Source organism: Balaenoptera acutorostrata, chromosome 11 (assembly GCF_949987535.1).
Source record: "Balaenoptera acutorostrata chromosome 11, mBalAcu1.1, whole genome shotgun sequence".
NCBI lineage: Eukaryota > Metazoa > Chordata > Mammalia > Artiodactyla > Balaenopteridae > Balaenoptera > Balaenoptera acutorostrata.
Window position 1 is genome coordinate 94,957,572 of NC_080074.1, and position 16,898 is coordinate 94,974,469.

The 16,898-nt window shown below is 41.5% G+C and overlaps 1 protein-coding gene across 1 annotated transcript; it reads right to left on the reverse strand.

Moving 5' to 3' along the window:
* Window positions 1–6,130: 6,130 nt before the first annotated feature.
* PDE6H (phosphodiesterase 6H) lies at window positions 6,131–10,735 on the reverse strand. The gene is made up of 3 exons (XM_028162338.2): window positions 10,602–10,735; window positions 9,107–9,147; window positions 6,131–6,558 (listed from the first exon to the last, which is right to left on the reverse strand). The coding sequence occupies exons 1-3, from the start codon at window positions 10,733–10,735 to the stop codon at window positions 6,497–6,499; spliced, it is 237 nt and encodes a 78-aa protein (XP_028018139.1). The 3' UTR covers window positions 6,131–6,496.
* Between the last annotated feature and the right edge of the window lie 6,163 nt (window positions 10,736–16,898).

The window sequence follows — 16,898 nt, forward strand, 5'->3', positions numbered from 1 at the left end:
TGTCTTTGTCTGGCTTACTTCACTTAGTATGATAACCTCTAGGCCCATCCATGTTGCTACAAATGACATTATTTCATTCTTTTTTTTATGGCTGAGTAATATCCAAAAAATGGGCAGAAGATCTAAATAGACATTTCTCCAAAGAAGACATACAGATGGCCAACAAACACATGAAAAGATGCTCAATATCGCTAATTATTAGAGAATGCAAATCAAAACTACAATGAGGTATCACCTTACGTTGGTCGGAATGACCATTATCAAAAAGTCTACAAATAATAAATGCTGGAGAGTATGTGGAGAAAAAGGAACTCTCTTACACTGTTGGCAGAAATGTAAATTGGTACAACCACTATGGAGAACATTATGGAGGTTCCTTTAAAAAGTAAAAATAGAATTACCAGATAATCCTGCAATCCCACTCCTGGGCATATATCCAGAGAAAACTATAATTCAGAAAGATACACGCACCACGACGTTCATTGCAGTGCAATAGCCAAGATATGGAAGCAACCTAAATGTCCACCGACCGATGGATGGATAAAGAAGATGTAGTATACATATTTAATGGAATACTACTCAGCCACAAAGTCCCCTTTTCTTGAGGACAACAGTCATATTGGATTATGGGCATAGGGCATTGGTAGAAAAGAGACTTAACGTTGTACTATGTTCACTTGTATACTCTTTTAATGTTTATCTTGTGTGTAGGCAAACATGTACATGATAAACATGGACAGCCAAGTAGCACAACAGTTTAAACTGGTCAATAAGGGGGAACGAATTCAGAATTAGCTCAATGGATTCCAAAGTCTAATAGAAATGGTCTTCCCAGGGTTCATGAAGTGTTCATTCATAACAGCAGGTGGCAGCACTATGCATGATTTGGTTTAGGGGACCCTGGAGAAATGTGAAAGGAAAGTAGTTAACCACTCATTCTGAAAAAAGCTGGAAACAGTCTCAGTGCCTTGGACCTCTGGCCATAAAGAGAATGGTTTGCTCATATTTGAAATATCTTTAGATTTATTACCTGAGTTTTAGAGTTTTATACTGGAAGGGTCCTTGACAATTATTTCATCCAATATCCTTGCTTTAATCCCCAAACGTTGAGCCCCAACGTTGCTCAAATTAAAGAAATAGAAAAAAAATGTTTTTCTTGTGATGAGAGAACTCTTAGAATTTACTAAGATTGGTTGCTTCTTGGAATTTGTCCAACACTTAGATTCTGAACTCTCTGACATTCTCTGCAACTGAAGAAGCACTTAACTGGGTTAGGTGTGGAGGAGGGAGGCATCGTCTATCTTATTAATCCACACAACGGTCTTAGAGTCAGAACACATGACTATTAGCCCCTGTTCTCACACATATTACATATGTTTTGGGGGGCAAGTGGCACTGATCTCGGAGAGAAAGCAGTGAGAGTTTCTGAAGAGAGATCTTAGTTCCCTGCCCGGGAATTGGACCTGGGTAGCCTGATGAAAACCAGGAATTCTAGCCACTAGACCACCAGGGGCAAGAGGCTTGAAGCAAACTTCCCCTGGCTCTTACCCCCAAGTGAAAGTAAGAATATTTCAAGAAGGCAAAAACTGTAAAAACAGGTACAAAGTATATTAATAGAGACACAGCACAACGTATGGGAGAGCCCACAGAGAAGCAGTTTATTTATTTAAGGTCAGAAGCTAGGCAGAAATACACAAGAGCCCACAGAGAAGCAGTTTTATTTATTTAAAGTCAGAAGCTAGGCAGAAATACACACCCAGAGAGAAAGGGTATGGGCGTCCTTCCTAAGGAGGAGAAGGGCAGTAAAGAGGTGATTTAAATCCCTTATATAGGACGGTTCTTCCAGGTCTTTGTTTACCTTTGGCCAATTATCCTGTTTCTTTTTTCACACCTGACCTGCCCTAGGATGCTCCCCAACATGCGTGCACAACTTTTTGCTAGGATGGATCCCACCGCAGAGGCCTGTGGGTGCATGTCCACACTTATTATGGGGTGGCGCTCCCTCCCTTTTTGACCCCCAAGGAGGCTTCTTGTGCATGGGCAGACGGGGGAGTCTTCCTTGACCTCAGGTGTGGGCGCCTTATCTCTTTACTTCAGCAGAGCTCAGCTTCTGCCACTAGCTTTGTCCTTGGAGTGTCTGGGTGCGAACAAAGCTTCAATTTTACTCCACCTGACAAACACCAGCTGTTCAGCCCAGGGGCACGTCTACCTACTACCTCAGAGCCAGTTAAATCAGTCACTGGGTGGCACTACACTAAGAATTCGCTAATTCCCAATGTTTAAAATATAAGCTTGGACCACATCAGTGTTTTCAAACGGACACAAATGAAGAATCATTGGGGACCCATATTAAAAAGTCAGATTCTAAGATCTTTTCCTTGGAGATCCTTATTCAGAAAACCTGGTGTGAGGTCCAAATTGCATGTGTTTGTAACAAGAGGTTCTCAGTGGCTCTATTATCAAGGAAGTGCCAGAGATTTCAAAAAATCCTCCAAACCCTAAACTTCTACGAGAATTCCCTTCTGCAATTGCTCTTTTTCATCTATTGTGTTCTTCCTATTTGACATTGTGCTTCCTCCGCTTCTGGGGTTTATATTAGAATCAACTTTGGAGGTTTTAAATGTATCCATGCTATTTCCCAGCTCTAAGTAAAGATCACTGGTTGACAAAGAGTGTCTGTTCTTTGATACTATTGCTCTGCTGGCTATGTCCAATTTGCCCCTTTACATCCATTCTCCACCCTTCTCCACCTGATCTTTGGTGTTGAAGGTGAACCCTACTCACCACAGCAATGGGCTCCTTTGCCTCCTGACTTCAAGTTAGGCTTATCCAATGGAAGGCATCAACAGAAAAGTAGAGAATGGGAGAACAACATTGGGGTATTAATTAGCCTCACTCCCACCCCTCTTGATTACCCATGGGATCACGGTGGGTTGGCTGTATCTTACTACTGAAGACCACCTCCCTCTCGGGGTTGGGGGGTGCACTTCCTTATGATTAGAGCTGACCTCTTAGGGTTCCTCCACATCTAGGTTGGTCACGTAGCCCCAAAATTGTTGCTAGCCCCAAGTTACTCTATTAGCTTTTGTAGATTCTCCTTAATCCTTCCCAAGCCTTTGTTAAAATTTCCCCAATTACTCTGTTTGAGTATGGTATCTCTGATCCCGGGATTTTGATGGGGATAATAATTTACCTTTATCTCTTTCACATGTGCTATTTGTGTAATAAAGGTTTTTTGTATCTTATTAAAAATAATAGAAAAGATAGAATTAGAATTTAGGAATAGAAAGAACGAAATTCTAGTGCTTGAATAAGCTTTAAATTATGTCTATTCTACACTATGCTTTGTAACAGGAACTAACATAGTGTAGTAGGTCAAATATACTTCAAAATCAAACAAACAAGCAAACAAACTCATAGAAAAAGAGATCAGATTTGTGGTAACCAAGGGGGGGGTGGGGAGATGGGAGGAGAGGGAATTGGATGAAGGTGGTCAAAAGATACAAACTTGCAGTTATAAGATAAATTAGTACTGGGGATGTAAGGTACAATATAATAAATATAATTAATGCTGCTGTATGTTATACATGAAAACTGTTAAGAGAGTAAATTCTAAGAGTTCTCTCATCACAAGAAAAACATTTTTTTTCTATTTCTTTAATTTTCTATCTATATGAGATGACGGCTGCTCACTAAGCTTATTGTGATAATCATTTCATCATGTATGTAAGTCAGATCATTATGCTGTACACCTGAAATTTATGCATTATTGTATGTCAATTATATCTCAATAAAACTGGAAACAAATAAATAAATTATATTTATTCTAGCTTACTACTAAATACTAGAATCCTACATGAAATAGGTCTGTTCCATCCTGTTCAGTGCAACTTTTAAAAAATTTATTGGCAATGAACATTTTCTCTTTCAGACTAAATATTATGCCTTCTTCAACAGTTCTTCACATAGCATGGTTTCTAGATCCTTCTCCATCCTGGCCATTGGCTACGTTCCTTTGGGTGAATTCTATTGTGTCAGCATTATTGCTTGATGTTTAGGAAACATTTGCAAAGTAAGCCAAATGTGGCCAGATCTCCCCAGCTGGAGGAGAGCACAGGCATCCCTAAGTGAAAGGCACACACTTCCACTGGGATGAGCGAGGGCAGACTGAAGGTTCCGGCTGCCAAACGGAGCAGCTGCTCAAAAACAGGCACATGGGTGGAGGCGTGAGCTCCTGCTGGGGGGAAAACATCCTTACCACTACACTCCTTGCACGCCATGGTTTCATTTTTGAATTTATACCCTACTTTTTCTTTTATACTTTCTATTTTTCACTAAGTGTTATAGGGAAGAACAAATCTGACTCCATACTGGATCTGTTTCTTTTACTTTAACCTTTGTATTTTATTGCTTTTGCTACAAGTTCATCACTAAAGGGATGTTGCCTATAACTTAAAGTATGCATAATGGCCCGGCTCCGAACCCTGGCTCCCATGCCTGAATGTTAAGCTAAAATGCCTTTGTTTATGCTCAGAGGAAACATCCGGACTAGGCCACCTGTGAATGGCTACAGGAAAGAAGAAATTAACAATCCCCTCCAGAGTCTGGCCAGGACCAGAAAATATTTGCAACAATTTATCATCTCTTTTACTTTACCTCCTCACACCTCCCCCACCTTGTTCTAGAAAAGAAACTAGCATCCATATACGTGGAATCTAGAAAGATGGTACAGAAGAACCTGTTTGCAAGGCAGAAATAGAGACACAGATGTAGAGAACAAACGTATGGACACCAAGGGGGCAAAGTGGGAGGTGGGATGAATTGGGAGACTGGGATTGACATATATACACTAATACGTATAAAATAGATAACCAATGCAAACCTGCTGTATAGCACAGGGAACTCCACTTCAGTGCTCTGTACAGTAGAAACTAACACAACATTGTAAAACAACTATACCCCAATTTAAAAGAAACTAGCATCCAAACCTGGGCAATTTGGTTCTTTGGGACACTGGTCCACTATCTTCTAGGTCTGCTGGCTTTCTGAATAAAGTTGCTCTTCCTTGCTCCTTTTTTGGCCTGTCATGCAGTGAGCGACACGAGCTTGGACTTGGTAACAGGAGGAGGGAACAAAGTGGAATTCTAGCTGTGCCAAGGGTTAAAATGAAAAATAGGCATGCTTTAAATTTCCATGATCTGGAAACCCAGTCTCCTTACCCCATTCCCATCCAGATGTGTCCCTTGGGCTTTTAGATTGCTGGCCGGAAGGCAACAACGTCATTTGTGCAAAACAGTGAGTGCAGAGCCTGCAGCCGAAGAAATGTTCTCCAGGGCTGAGCATCTCTCATTCCCATGCTCAGACAAAGTCACAGGATTTATTGCTACCGTGAACCTTAGATTACTTAATTCAGGCAAACTGGAGGATCCCAAGAGTGAGATCGTTGCCCAAAATGATGGTGCCAGGATTAGAACCCAAATCTCTTTCCCCTCTATCATGCTGCCTCTCTTTTCAGTTAATTTACTCCATTCTTTTGCCACAAATTACAAAACTGAAATGAAGAAGTTAATACTGCTAGTACCCAAAGCAAGCAAGTCAGACAGAGGCAGCCCTTGAATTGCACAATTGCCTTGAAAGCACTGGGGAAAGATAGCTATGTGCACATTACATTTGACACTACTTCAGCGGTGAAGCAAACCATTATTTTATTTTTCCGATTCCACTACCTATCTTTTGCATCTGAGTCTAAACTTTAAAGGATACAAATCTTTTCAATCAACTGAATCAAGGCACTCAGAAGGCTCAGAGTCTTGAGTTTAAATCTCCAGTTTGCCACCAACTCAGAACTGTACAATTTAAAGCTGCATCAGATCTCAGGGATAACCTAGTCCAGTAAAATTTAGACCCAGAGAGGCCATGATTTACAAAGTTACAAAGCAGAATCAGAACTTGACTCTTAATCCTATGCTCTTTTGCATGCACTGTGCTTATTTCCTGTGTGACTGTGCCTTCTTTGTTTAATTGGGTCTCAGGACAGGGCATCAGATATTTGCATATAACATTTAATAGAACTTCATCATGAGATTCGAGGTATCTCCTTTATTAAAGAAAAAGGTAGAGGAGTGACATAAATGGTATCTTAAAAGCCTAATACCAATCATAATGAATGCCTAGCAAAAACAGATTTGAAGGACTTAAACTTTAGAGAAATACGGATGACTTCTAACCAGCTGATAGGAAAAAGTGGTAATGTTTGAAAGGCCCTATCAAAAGTTGATTTCACCCGCTATTCTGAGCTAAACTATACTGCATGAGAGAGTCTGACACTAAGAGAACTCTTAATAGTAACTTAAGGGAAATGACTGCGTAAGCCAAAGAAACCATTTCCGACAGCTGTATGTCAAGACTCTGGCAGGTCAATAGGGCAGAAGTAACCAAAGTTACAGCAGATGCTGTTGAGAGTGGCGGAACCTCTGGTGCCTCAGATGATCCCAAACTAAGCGAGCTCGTGCAACTCCAAGTGGCTGAATGCCTCCCAAGGACAAATTACCGTGATATCTGCAAGGGAAAAAAGAAGAACTTATAAGCCAATCTCACCCCTAGGAGAGCCTCTTCTGCTCAAAAGGGCATCCTTCAGGCAGAGACCCCTCACCCCTCCCTTCCATATGCTGTCCAGATGACGGGGAAGTTCTCTAGAATGGCCCTTCAGCCCAGGAAGGATCAGACCAGTTGTTTAATCCTCTGCAGGGCTCTGATTCCCCCAGAACAGGCTCCCAAGGTATTTGTGTTGGTTTTATTCTGCATCCTTTTTGGGGACATGATTCAAGGCTTTTGACTAGGTCTATCCTGGGGGAGTGTAGCTCTCTGATCACACGGAGTCTCACAAAACCACTCAAGAGGGAACAGAGGTGGAATTCTAGTTAGGCCAAGGGTTAAAGTAAGAAAGAAATAGGGCCACTTTAAATTCCCATGGTCTGGAAATCCAGTCTCCTTACTCCTTACCAATCCAGACGTGTTCCTTGGGCTTCTCTGACTGCTCTTAAGCTCCTTTACATTCTGAAATGCCTATATCCCACCGCCTACTGGGAAGTGATCTCAAGGCATCATCTCATCCAGTCTCTTGCATCAGCAATAAGATATTATTGTTCCTCAATTACAAGGAAGCTGGCTGATACCCAGAGTGATTAAACACCCAGCAAAAAATCTCACAGTTGTAGAGACTGAACTAGAACCAGATCAAAGACTTCAGAATTTCCATCAGTATAAACCTTTTGCCACTATTCCAAATACGTTGGCAGAGTTAAGGATATGTTCCAGAGTCAAAAGTGAACTTGCTGGTCTTATACACACCTGGCCAAAATAGAGAAGCATTTGATTTAGAAGAGTAGCATATGAGCTTTATAAAAGTGGCTAGAAATTCTATTTGAGATCCAAGGAGTGGCATTAGACAATAAAAAGTAGATATGCTGAGAGTTGCCCGGAAAGGACACTGATTGCTCTGAGTGCTACCATTTATCAAAAGTGTATTGGATGAGCTGGGAAAATGTGGCTACACGAAAACCTGCCCAAGGAAGTTTATAGCAGCTTTATTCGTAATTGCCAAAACTTGGAAGCAATCAAGATGCCTATCAATAGGATAAATAAACTGTGATACAACCAGATAATGAAATATTCAGTGATAAAAAGAAATGCACTATCAAACCATGGAAAGACATGGAGGGAGCTTAGATAAATATTATTAAGTGAAAGAACTCATACGATATGATTCTAACTGTAGGACCATCTGGAAAAGGCAAAACTATAGAGACAGTAAAAAGATTAGTGGTTGTCAGAAGTTTACGGGGAGAAAGGGATGAACAGGTAGAGCTCAGGAGATCTGGAGGGCTAGTGAAGGTATTCTGTATGAACCTGTAATGGTGGATACAGGATATTGTGCATTTGTCAAAACCCATGGAACTGGACAACACAAAGAATGAACAAGCTATTTCAGTTAATAACAATGTATTAATATTGGTTCATGAAGTATAACAAATGCCCCACGATAATGCAAGATGTTAATAATAGGGGAAACGATGTACAGGGGGAGGAAGGTGGCAGAGGGGGTCTATAGGAACTCTGTACTTTCTGCTTAATTTTCCTATAAAGCTAAAACTGCTCTAAAACATAACGTCTATTAATTTTTAAAAGGATATGCAGGGGGCTTCCCTGCTGGAGCAGTGGCTGGGAGTCCGCCTGCAGGTGCAGGGGACATGGGTTCGAGCCCTGGTCTGGGAGGACACCACATGCCGTGGAGCAACTGGGCCCCTGCGCCACAACTGCTGGACCTGAGCTCTGGAGTCCGCGAGCCACGACTGCTGAGCCCGCGCCCCTAGAGGCCGAGATCCGCAACGGGAGAGGCCACCGCAATGAGAAGCCCGCGCACTGCGGCGAGGAGTGGTCCCCGCTCGCCGCAGCAAGAGAGCTCCCGTGTGAAGCAGCAGAGACCCAGTGCAGCCAAAAATAAATAAATAGAATAAATAAATTTTTTAAAAAGGATATGCAGTAATTTGCATGCATTAGCCAACAAATAAAAATTCTAGCCAATTAAAAAATATTGTACCGGATACTTTCAGTATGCAGGGCCCTGTTCTGGGTGCCAGAGGATGTGTGAAAAAAGGAAGTAGGTGAGGGAGTCGTTGGCCCGGTAGAGTGAAAAGGCTCTCCTGGCCCCACCCTTGTTTCCAGTACCTCACTCTGTGGCCTCAGATTGTCACTTAATTCCTCTAAGTCTCAGATTTCTCTTCTGAAAAATAAAGTTGGTCTAGACTCACTCGAAGAATCCTTCTACCGTGAAAGACTACAATTCATCATTGTACGCCCTCAAGAGTATTTAACAAAACAAAGATTCATTAAACTTTGGGGCAAGTCTGATTTCTTTTAGAGTTTTAGCCTCTGGGCACACACATACTTATTTAGGAAGTTAAATTAAAACCCCACTTTTCTAGGTCTTTAAAGAATCTGCTGCCTTAGGTATTTCTGGTAACTTTCAACTGCCCCATGTGGCCTGAAGTAGAAAAAAGGGTGAAAGTCCAAGGGTAAAATTCACTGAAATCTTTGGGTGGCTCACCTGTTCCTAGTCCCTCCATGCCCGGAATGTCATCTCCAAACCTATGGAAAAAAATACAAGAGAAATTAGCTGATATCAGAGCCAAAGGATCCCGGAATAACTCATGTGAAGAGTTTCCAGATTCAAACGGAAAGAAGAAGAAGTTTAAGTTTTTGTATTTGAGAAACCACTTCTGTCTGCATTGAACTGGGGCAAAGGAAATGGCACTCAGGCAGGTTTTAGACAATGTGTTCCAGAGGAGGGATAGTTTCCCCTCTGTAAAAATTTAACTCAAGACAATTGAGAGCCAGAAAAAAAAAAAAAAAGAGATCAGTGGGGCAATTTAGTTAAGCTCCACTTTTTAAAATAGAAATTGGAATGAGAAAGCAATATGAAAGTCATTAAAATGATTAATTTATCCATTTGTTTAGTTTATCCAAAAGTATATATTAAGCATCTACTATGTCCCTGGCATTGTGTTAGGCCCTGGGAGTTAAGGAAAAAAACAAACACACAAATTTGCTCTGAGGGATCTCAGTCTCAGGGAACAGATGACAAGAAATAAATGTAATATGAAATAACACAAGTTGGGCTTCCCTGGTGGCGCAGTGGTTGGGAGTCTGCCTGCTGATGCGGGGGACACGGGTTTGAGCCCTGGTCTGGGAGGATCCCACATGCCGTGGAGCGGCTGGGCCCGTGAGCCACAATTACTGAGCCTGCGTGTCTGGAGCCTGTGCTCCGCAACAAGAGAGGCCGCGATAGTGAGAGGCCCGCACACCGTGATGAAGAGTGGCCCCCGCTTGCCACAACTAGAGAAAGCCCTAGCACAGAAACAAAGACCCAACATAGCAATCAATCAATCAATCAATTAATCAATTAAAAAATAATAATAATAACACAAGTTACCATCGCTGAATGTAGAAAATGCAAACATGGAAGTAATGATAATGTTTGTCTAAGGGAGTCAGCAACTGGCTTTCGGAAGAAATTAACATGAGTGTGTGTTGAAAATAAGCAAGATTTTGCCAAGAAGAGAAAGAGAAAAACAAAGAACTGAAGAGAGAAGATTTGAAGGCATAAAAATAAATGGTGTGTTCTAAAAGTGGCCAGTGTTTCTGTGTTCCAGATTAAAGCACAGATTACATCAAGGAAGGAGAGTGGTCAAGAAAAGTCTGAAAGGTCAAGTCGAAGGTCACTGTGAAGTTTCCATTCTCCATGTTAATTCTGACTGTAGATCTGGGAGCTGACGGAGAAAGGATTCCAGGACTGAAAACATGATTCAGCAAAGATTCTGTTAGATAAGAAAACAGAGGGTGGGGTTGGAAATTTTTATAAGTCTATTTAATATTGTGAGCATTAATTTCTTAAAACCAAAGTACTCTTTTTTTTTTAATAGACCTTTATTGGAGTATAATTGCTTTAAAATACTCTGTTAGTTTCTGTTGTACAACAAAGTGAATCAGCTATATGGAGGGATAAAAACAATAGAAAGTCTTCTTTTTAATCTTGGTCTTACCCTTTCACACCTTTCTTAGGAGGCTTGCTCTTGAACTGACGAGTCTGCCTCTGCTTGAACTTGGGGGGTCCTTTGCGTGGGGTGGTGGGACCTTGGTTTGAAGTTGGAGGGGCCAAAGTAGAATTGTCACTCATTTTGCTGGTCCTTGGGGTGCTGATGGTTTTCTTTCAGGCTCCTTAGACAGTAAGAGAAAAAAAGAAGACCCTTCGAGGTATGAGAACCATTACATATTAGACCCCGACGATAAACTGGAGGTGGGGAGAAAAGCACCTTGATAAAGAAGCTCAGTATCTTGTGTTGACACCAAAAGGGAGAAGTTATCATCTTTTAAAGGGATTTTTAAGAGAATGTGGTATAAATCAAGGGAGGCACTCAGTATAGTGGGATATAAACTGGCACCTGATAGAGTTCAAAAATCTAGGTGGATTTGTTGTTCCAATAAATCTGCCACTAACTTTCTATGTGAATTTATTATAATGATGTCCTTCTGTTTGATCACCAGTTCCACCATCTATAAAGGGAGAGAAATGAACTAAAGAATATCTATAGTCTTTGCAGCACTGAAAAATTCTTTAAGCTTTACATATTTTTCCATCTAGCTATAAAATAACCTGACTATAAATGTTTACTGACCCATTTTTTATGGCCTTTGTTCTTTATCGTCCTTATTTTATTTACTTCTCATGTGATCCAGAGACTTCTTTCCTAGTTCTGGGGATGACAGTGTAGTAGTCTGGATAGGGGAAACTCTGAACCTGGTATACCAACACCACGGAAGTGTTCAATACCTCCCAATACACACACACACACACACACACAAACACACAGAATACAGTGTGGGGTGATTAAGTAGTAAGTGTGTGCTTTAACTCCACATCCAGATATAAAGTTTCCTAGCCACATATTTCTCAGAAATCTTCAACATTTTCTCCTATCTAAATCAAGGAGCTATCCAATATGATTTTCCCAGACTTTCATTTTAGCTACAGAAATGTACATAGTCATTCTTCAAGTACAAATAAAAGAACATAACAGATTTTTATTACATGTTACAATAACATGTAATAACAAATTAGCATGATTTATGCTAAGCTAAAGAATATTTTTCTTTCTCCTTTTCTATCACAAAAGTCGATAGCACTTAATCTGGGAAGGAAGATTCTGAAAAAACTCCACAGAACTTCCAAACAGCCTTAATCTCCCACCTGGAGCCAAACCGTCCATAATCTACCGCCTGGGAGCTTGTTTTCATAGAATTCCGTATTTCATTCATTATAGATTTATGCTAATATTCTTAACTTCAATTGTTCCCAACAATGTTTGGCTCATGCTAACCATCTTTTTTTTTTTTTTTTTTTAATTTTATTTATTTATTGGCTGTGTTGGGTCTTCGTTTCTGTGCGAGGGCTTCCTCCAGTTGCAGCAAGCGGGGGCCACTCTTCATCGCGGTGCGCGGGCCTCTCACTGTCGCGGCCTCTCTCGTTGCGGAGCACAGGCTCCAGACACGCAGGCTCAGCAGTTGTGGCACACGGGCCTAGTTGCTCCGCGGCATGTGGGATCTTCCCAGACCAGGGCTCGAACCCGTGTCCCCTGCATTGGCAGGCAGATTCTCAACCACTGCGCCACCAGGGAAGCCCCCATGCTAACCATCTTTTCTCTCTCTCTGACATACTGCACATCCTTCAAAACTTATATTGTATAACTTTTATCAACTTTTTCTTATTACTCTCAAAATCATGTAAAATTATTAATAAATCCTTGCCTCCAAGATATTTTTCCCTATTTTCTCTTCCCCAATTACTATTTTAATTCTCTCCTGGCCAGTCCTCAACTTGTTCAATAAAAACACATTGACTACTTTGTGAGCTGGAACCAGGGATGGTGAAACTGGCCAGGGTCCTGGATCAACTTCACATGCAATGGACCTTGTCTTAATCCCCCACTGGAATATGCTCCAGGAGGCTGCTTTTTCAGTCTTTGTTCATTTCTGTAGCCTCAGAACCTACAACAGTACCCGGCCCGTAGTAGGTACGCCATATACATATTTGTCAGATGAGTGAATAAAATAAATAAAGAGAACTAATGCTTTGAAACTTGGGTCCTGAGATCCTGACCCTGTGACCTTCTCCGTCAAACCGTAGGTAAAGCACCAGCCGATCTTCACCTCATAAAGCCCTCAGTGGCTTTAGAAAATATGCTGCCAAGTCCTCTGCTCACTGAATCCAGTTCTTGTGCTGCGAGCCCTCTCCTTCCCTGGTAAACAGGCAAAGTTTGTGCCTCTCCCAAGTGTGGTTGGGACCATGGGAATGTCTTGGTGGGCAGCCAGTAGCAGTGTTACTCTCTGACTGTGCCGCCAGTAACTGACACATCCCAGCTCTGCCAAAGCCACAGAGGAAAATTAGAGAATTTCCCTCAGATCAAGCTTTTGGACTTCCCAATTCTTTCAAAGCAATAAGAAACTACAAACTTTCCTTTCTTTAATCTAGAGAGCCTCCTAGGCTTAGGATTGCCACATTGAGCAAATAAAAATATAGGACGACCAGTTAAATTTGAATTTCAGCTATACAACAAATGATTTTTTTTCTAGTATAAGTATATCCCAAATATTTCATGGTACGTACTTATACTTAGAAACTTGTCTTTTTGTTGTTTATCTGAAATTCAAATTTATCTGGGCATCTTTTATGTTATCTGGCAACTCTAACTGGAATCTTACTATGTTAGATCCAAAGTCTGTAATGTGAGGGTCTAAGGTAACCTTAATCAGTCAAATCACCCTTCAGGGGGCAAAACAGTGTAAAGAGTAGATGCTTTAGAATCAAATAGAAATAATCTCAAATTCCTGCTCCACAAAACTGTTTATGTGACCTTGGATAAGTTGCAAAACCTCTCTAGGTCTCACTCCATCTATAAAATGAATCAAATAATATCTTCTTTTTAGGGTAATGGGGAAAATAAGAGGGAATAATGTAGAGTGTTTGGTGAAAAATACTCAAAAAGGAGTAACCTTTTTATAGTAGACCTTCTGACAGTCAAGGAAGCCCTGCAAACAAATTTATGGTTTTGACATCGGTTCACCTGGACTCCCACACCCTTTCCTCCAGGCCATCTGCTGAAGGGTCCTTGTCAAGCACCAGAGAGGTAATTGCTACCTGCACTTGCTGGGTAATCCTTTGCATCCTTCAAATGCCCCAACTATTAACTTATTTTTGGTCTCAAAATTCTGTCTTAAGAAGACTTCTTTGGATTCCTTTGACAACCCTAACAGCAACCCCAAAGAACTCAAAATTCACACTTGACTTCTATGTACCCCCTGATTACACTTCCCCTTTTCTCTGGTGAGTTTCTTTTGCATGTTTATATAATTCTGAAGTTGCAGTTGCAAGTTTCTCTAGGCTTGGACCGAGTTCCTGTCTAATTCCAAGTGTGATGCGTTACATAAAAGAATTGTCCTTGGAAAGAGTTATGTAACAGTTGCCTGGCTAATCCCTGAATCCTCATGGCCCTCGGGATTTGCAGTATGAATAATAACTGTTTTTACATTTACTGTGCATTTCGTGTACAATATTTCATCTTTGAGTACCTAGGACAGTCAACCAATCCCTAGGGTGTTTCTGTCATAGATTTACCCTCCAGTGTTCCCTGTAACATCTTTGGGATGAGCAGAACAAATATGACCTTGTCCTGCCTTGGAAATCAGTCCTGTCAGCCACAGGTATCACCTACAGCTGAACTTATCCTGACCGTGCTTTCCGAAGAACTCCAAGGGCATCCCTGGAAGCTGAATAATCCTGAATCTAGTATCAGACTTGATTTTAGCTGCAAGCAGAGGTTTCACATTTTTGCCTCCCAAAGTATCTAGTAATTCATTCCTTTGTGAGACAGAATGTTTTCCCTGTTTTTAAAACACTGTTAGCCCTTCCCCTTTTGAAAATGACAAGCTGTTCCTCTGCAGAAAGTGGATGCAGCAATGTAAGCTTTCAAGGCATAGGTTTGAGGGAACTGAGGTTACTGTTGCCTTAGACCCCAGGCAGCAGAGCTTGGCTGTAGGAAGCTACAGATGATGCCCCATAAATTCCAGCTAAGGAAGGGCAGTTTCTGAAGATTCCTGAGTCAGGTTCTCTAATGCTACTATTATCGCCCTAGGCTTCGAGTTCCCTCTTTCTCAGCATAGATATGGGCAGATAGACGATTCCATTGTTGATGGATAAGGATGGGGAGAATATAGGCGAAGGAGCAATTTCCTCCACTGATGTGGCTGGACCTATAAACGTCACCCAGGGTCCCGCTGAGGCAGAGAGAATCTAATAATTTGGAGAGCCAAGGAAGACCCAAACCAAAGCCGTGAAAAAAACAAAAACAAAATTCCAGCAAGTACCTTGCTTCAGCTAGGAACAAACAAACATTTTAAGCTTGGAGGGAGAAGGTTTAGCACACCTGCCCTGCGCTGCGGTCATTCCCCTCCTGGTTCCGGGCTCCTTCCCCTCATCCTACGCTCCCATATCAGCCTCTTGGTGCCTGGACTAAGTTTTCAAGCACACCCTGGGAGTAAAGAACTGTTGGCTCTGTGGTCATTTAGTGCCCCAGATCCCTCCTTTCCCAGAAAACTGTTTGCTTTGGAGCCACCAAAAGGGAGGGTCAGTTTTGGGTTGCTTCTGTGTGAATTTAGTAATCAAGGTTTGCAATGACCTTGTAATAATCAAATTTCACTTATGAGCTTGTCACATGGCATTATAAGGAAGTTTGGGTGTATTTCCTCCATGTTTTCTCCCATTTCCATCCCCAGCCCTGGTCCAGGCCCACAGGTTCAGTGTGTTCTTTTCTTCCATTTCTTTGTTTTAGAGCCAAATCAAACCCCTCCCTACCCCCACAAACAAAAGCCCTTTGATTATATCCTGCTTAAACTCTCCAGAAGTTGAGGAATACTCACAGAGCTGAGTGTTTCTCCAATGAGCTATCCGGTTGCCTTCTTCACAGTAGATGAATAAAGGACCTTTGCATCCTGATTTGTCTCTCTGTAATACACTCATGCTATCTAAGTGCATCATCATAGGCTTAGGAGCATAAGCCCAGGTGCAAAGAAGCTGGAAGAGTGTGGGGTGAGACTGGGACAGGTTTTTCTGTTAATTGGATGTTCTTACAAACTGACTTGGGCTCTCTCCTGCCCATAAATAGGTATTGAATTCACAAACACACACAAAGTGTTGATTTCCAAGGGGAGACTTGCAGATTGTAGTTCAAAATCTTTTTTCCTTCTCCATTGTTACCTTTAGTCCTTACCCCCCATTCTTCCCTTTTCCTGACACACACAAGCCCTTGCATACTGTCTCTCTCTCTCCTCTCTCTCTCTGTCACACACGCACATATACGCACACAGATGATCACGTAATTCTCACAATGTCCCCTGCTTCATTGGAGACATTGATCATGTGAGCAGTGCCATTGAGAAATACCAGTATCTCTCCCTAATCAGTGTTATATGCATTTTCTCAGACAGATGAAACCACAAATCAGGAATAACCTAAAATTCAGTGATACGTGACAGAGAAAGAGCACAAGTGATAGCTGGGAACTCTTAACTGATGATATTTATTTGAGAATTGATTGCTGGATCTTTCACACCAAATGCTTCAGGGTGTAGGGTCCAGACTACAATCCCCTTCAGTGGGACACTTGACACACAACTTCCAATTGCATTGAGCCACTAATATGAATTTGTACATCACTTTATACAGTTTTGAATAGACCTTAACTAATATGCCAGCATCATTAAGCTCTTTTGACAAATTTGTCATAAAGAAATTAAATGATTTATTCAAGATTGCATATAAAGTGAGTAGGGGAGCCAGGAGCAAGGCCCAACCCTGCAAATATCTTGTTTATTCAGCTATCTTTCTACTCTACTACAGCAAAGCAGACCTGGACCAAGATCCCTGTGTTGCTGGTTACTCTCATGCATTGCTAGTGAACTACAGTGCGCTTCTCTAAATTGTTACTTATAAGAGAATTGCACTCCATGAGATTATAGAGAAAGAAGGTCAATTTATCCTTTCTAGGCAGGGAATGATTCTTAACCTGCAGCCCCAAGCAGATTACATAGGCAGCTAACCAGCTTAAGGGTTTTTTTCAGTAATCTTCCCCTTGGTATTTACCAAAATTAGAGGAATTCTGAAGACAGCAAACACCTTGCAGAGCCAGCAGGGTGTTTTGTCTCTGGATGGGTCTTTCCACTCCCTCCTTTGTCTCCATTACTTTTCACATCTTTCTCTACCCCTACACACCAGACCCATGGATATC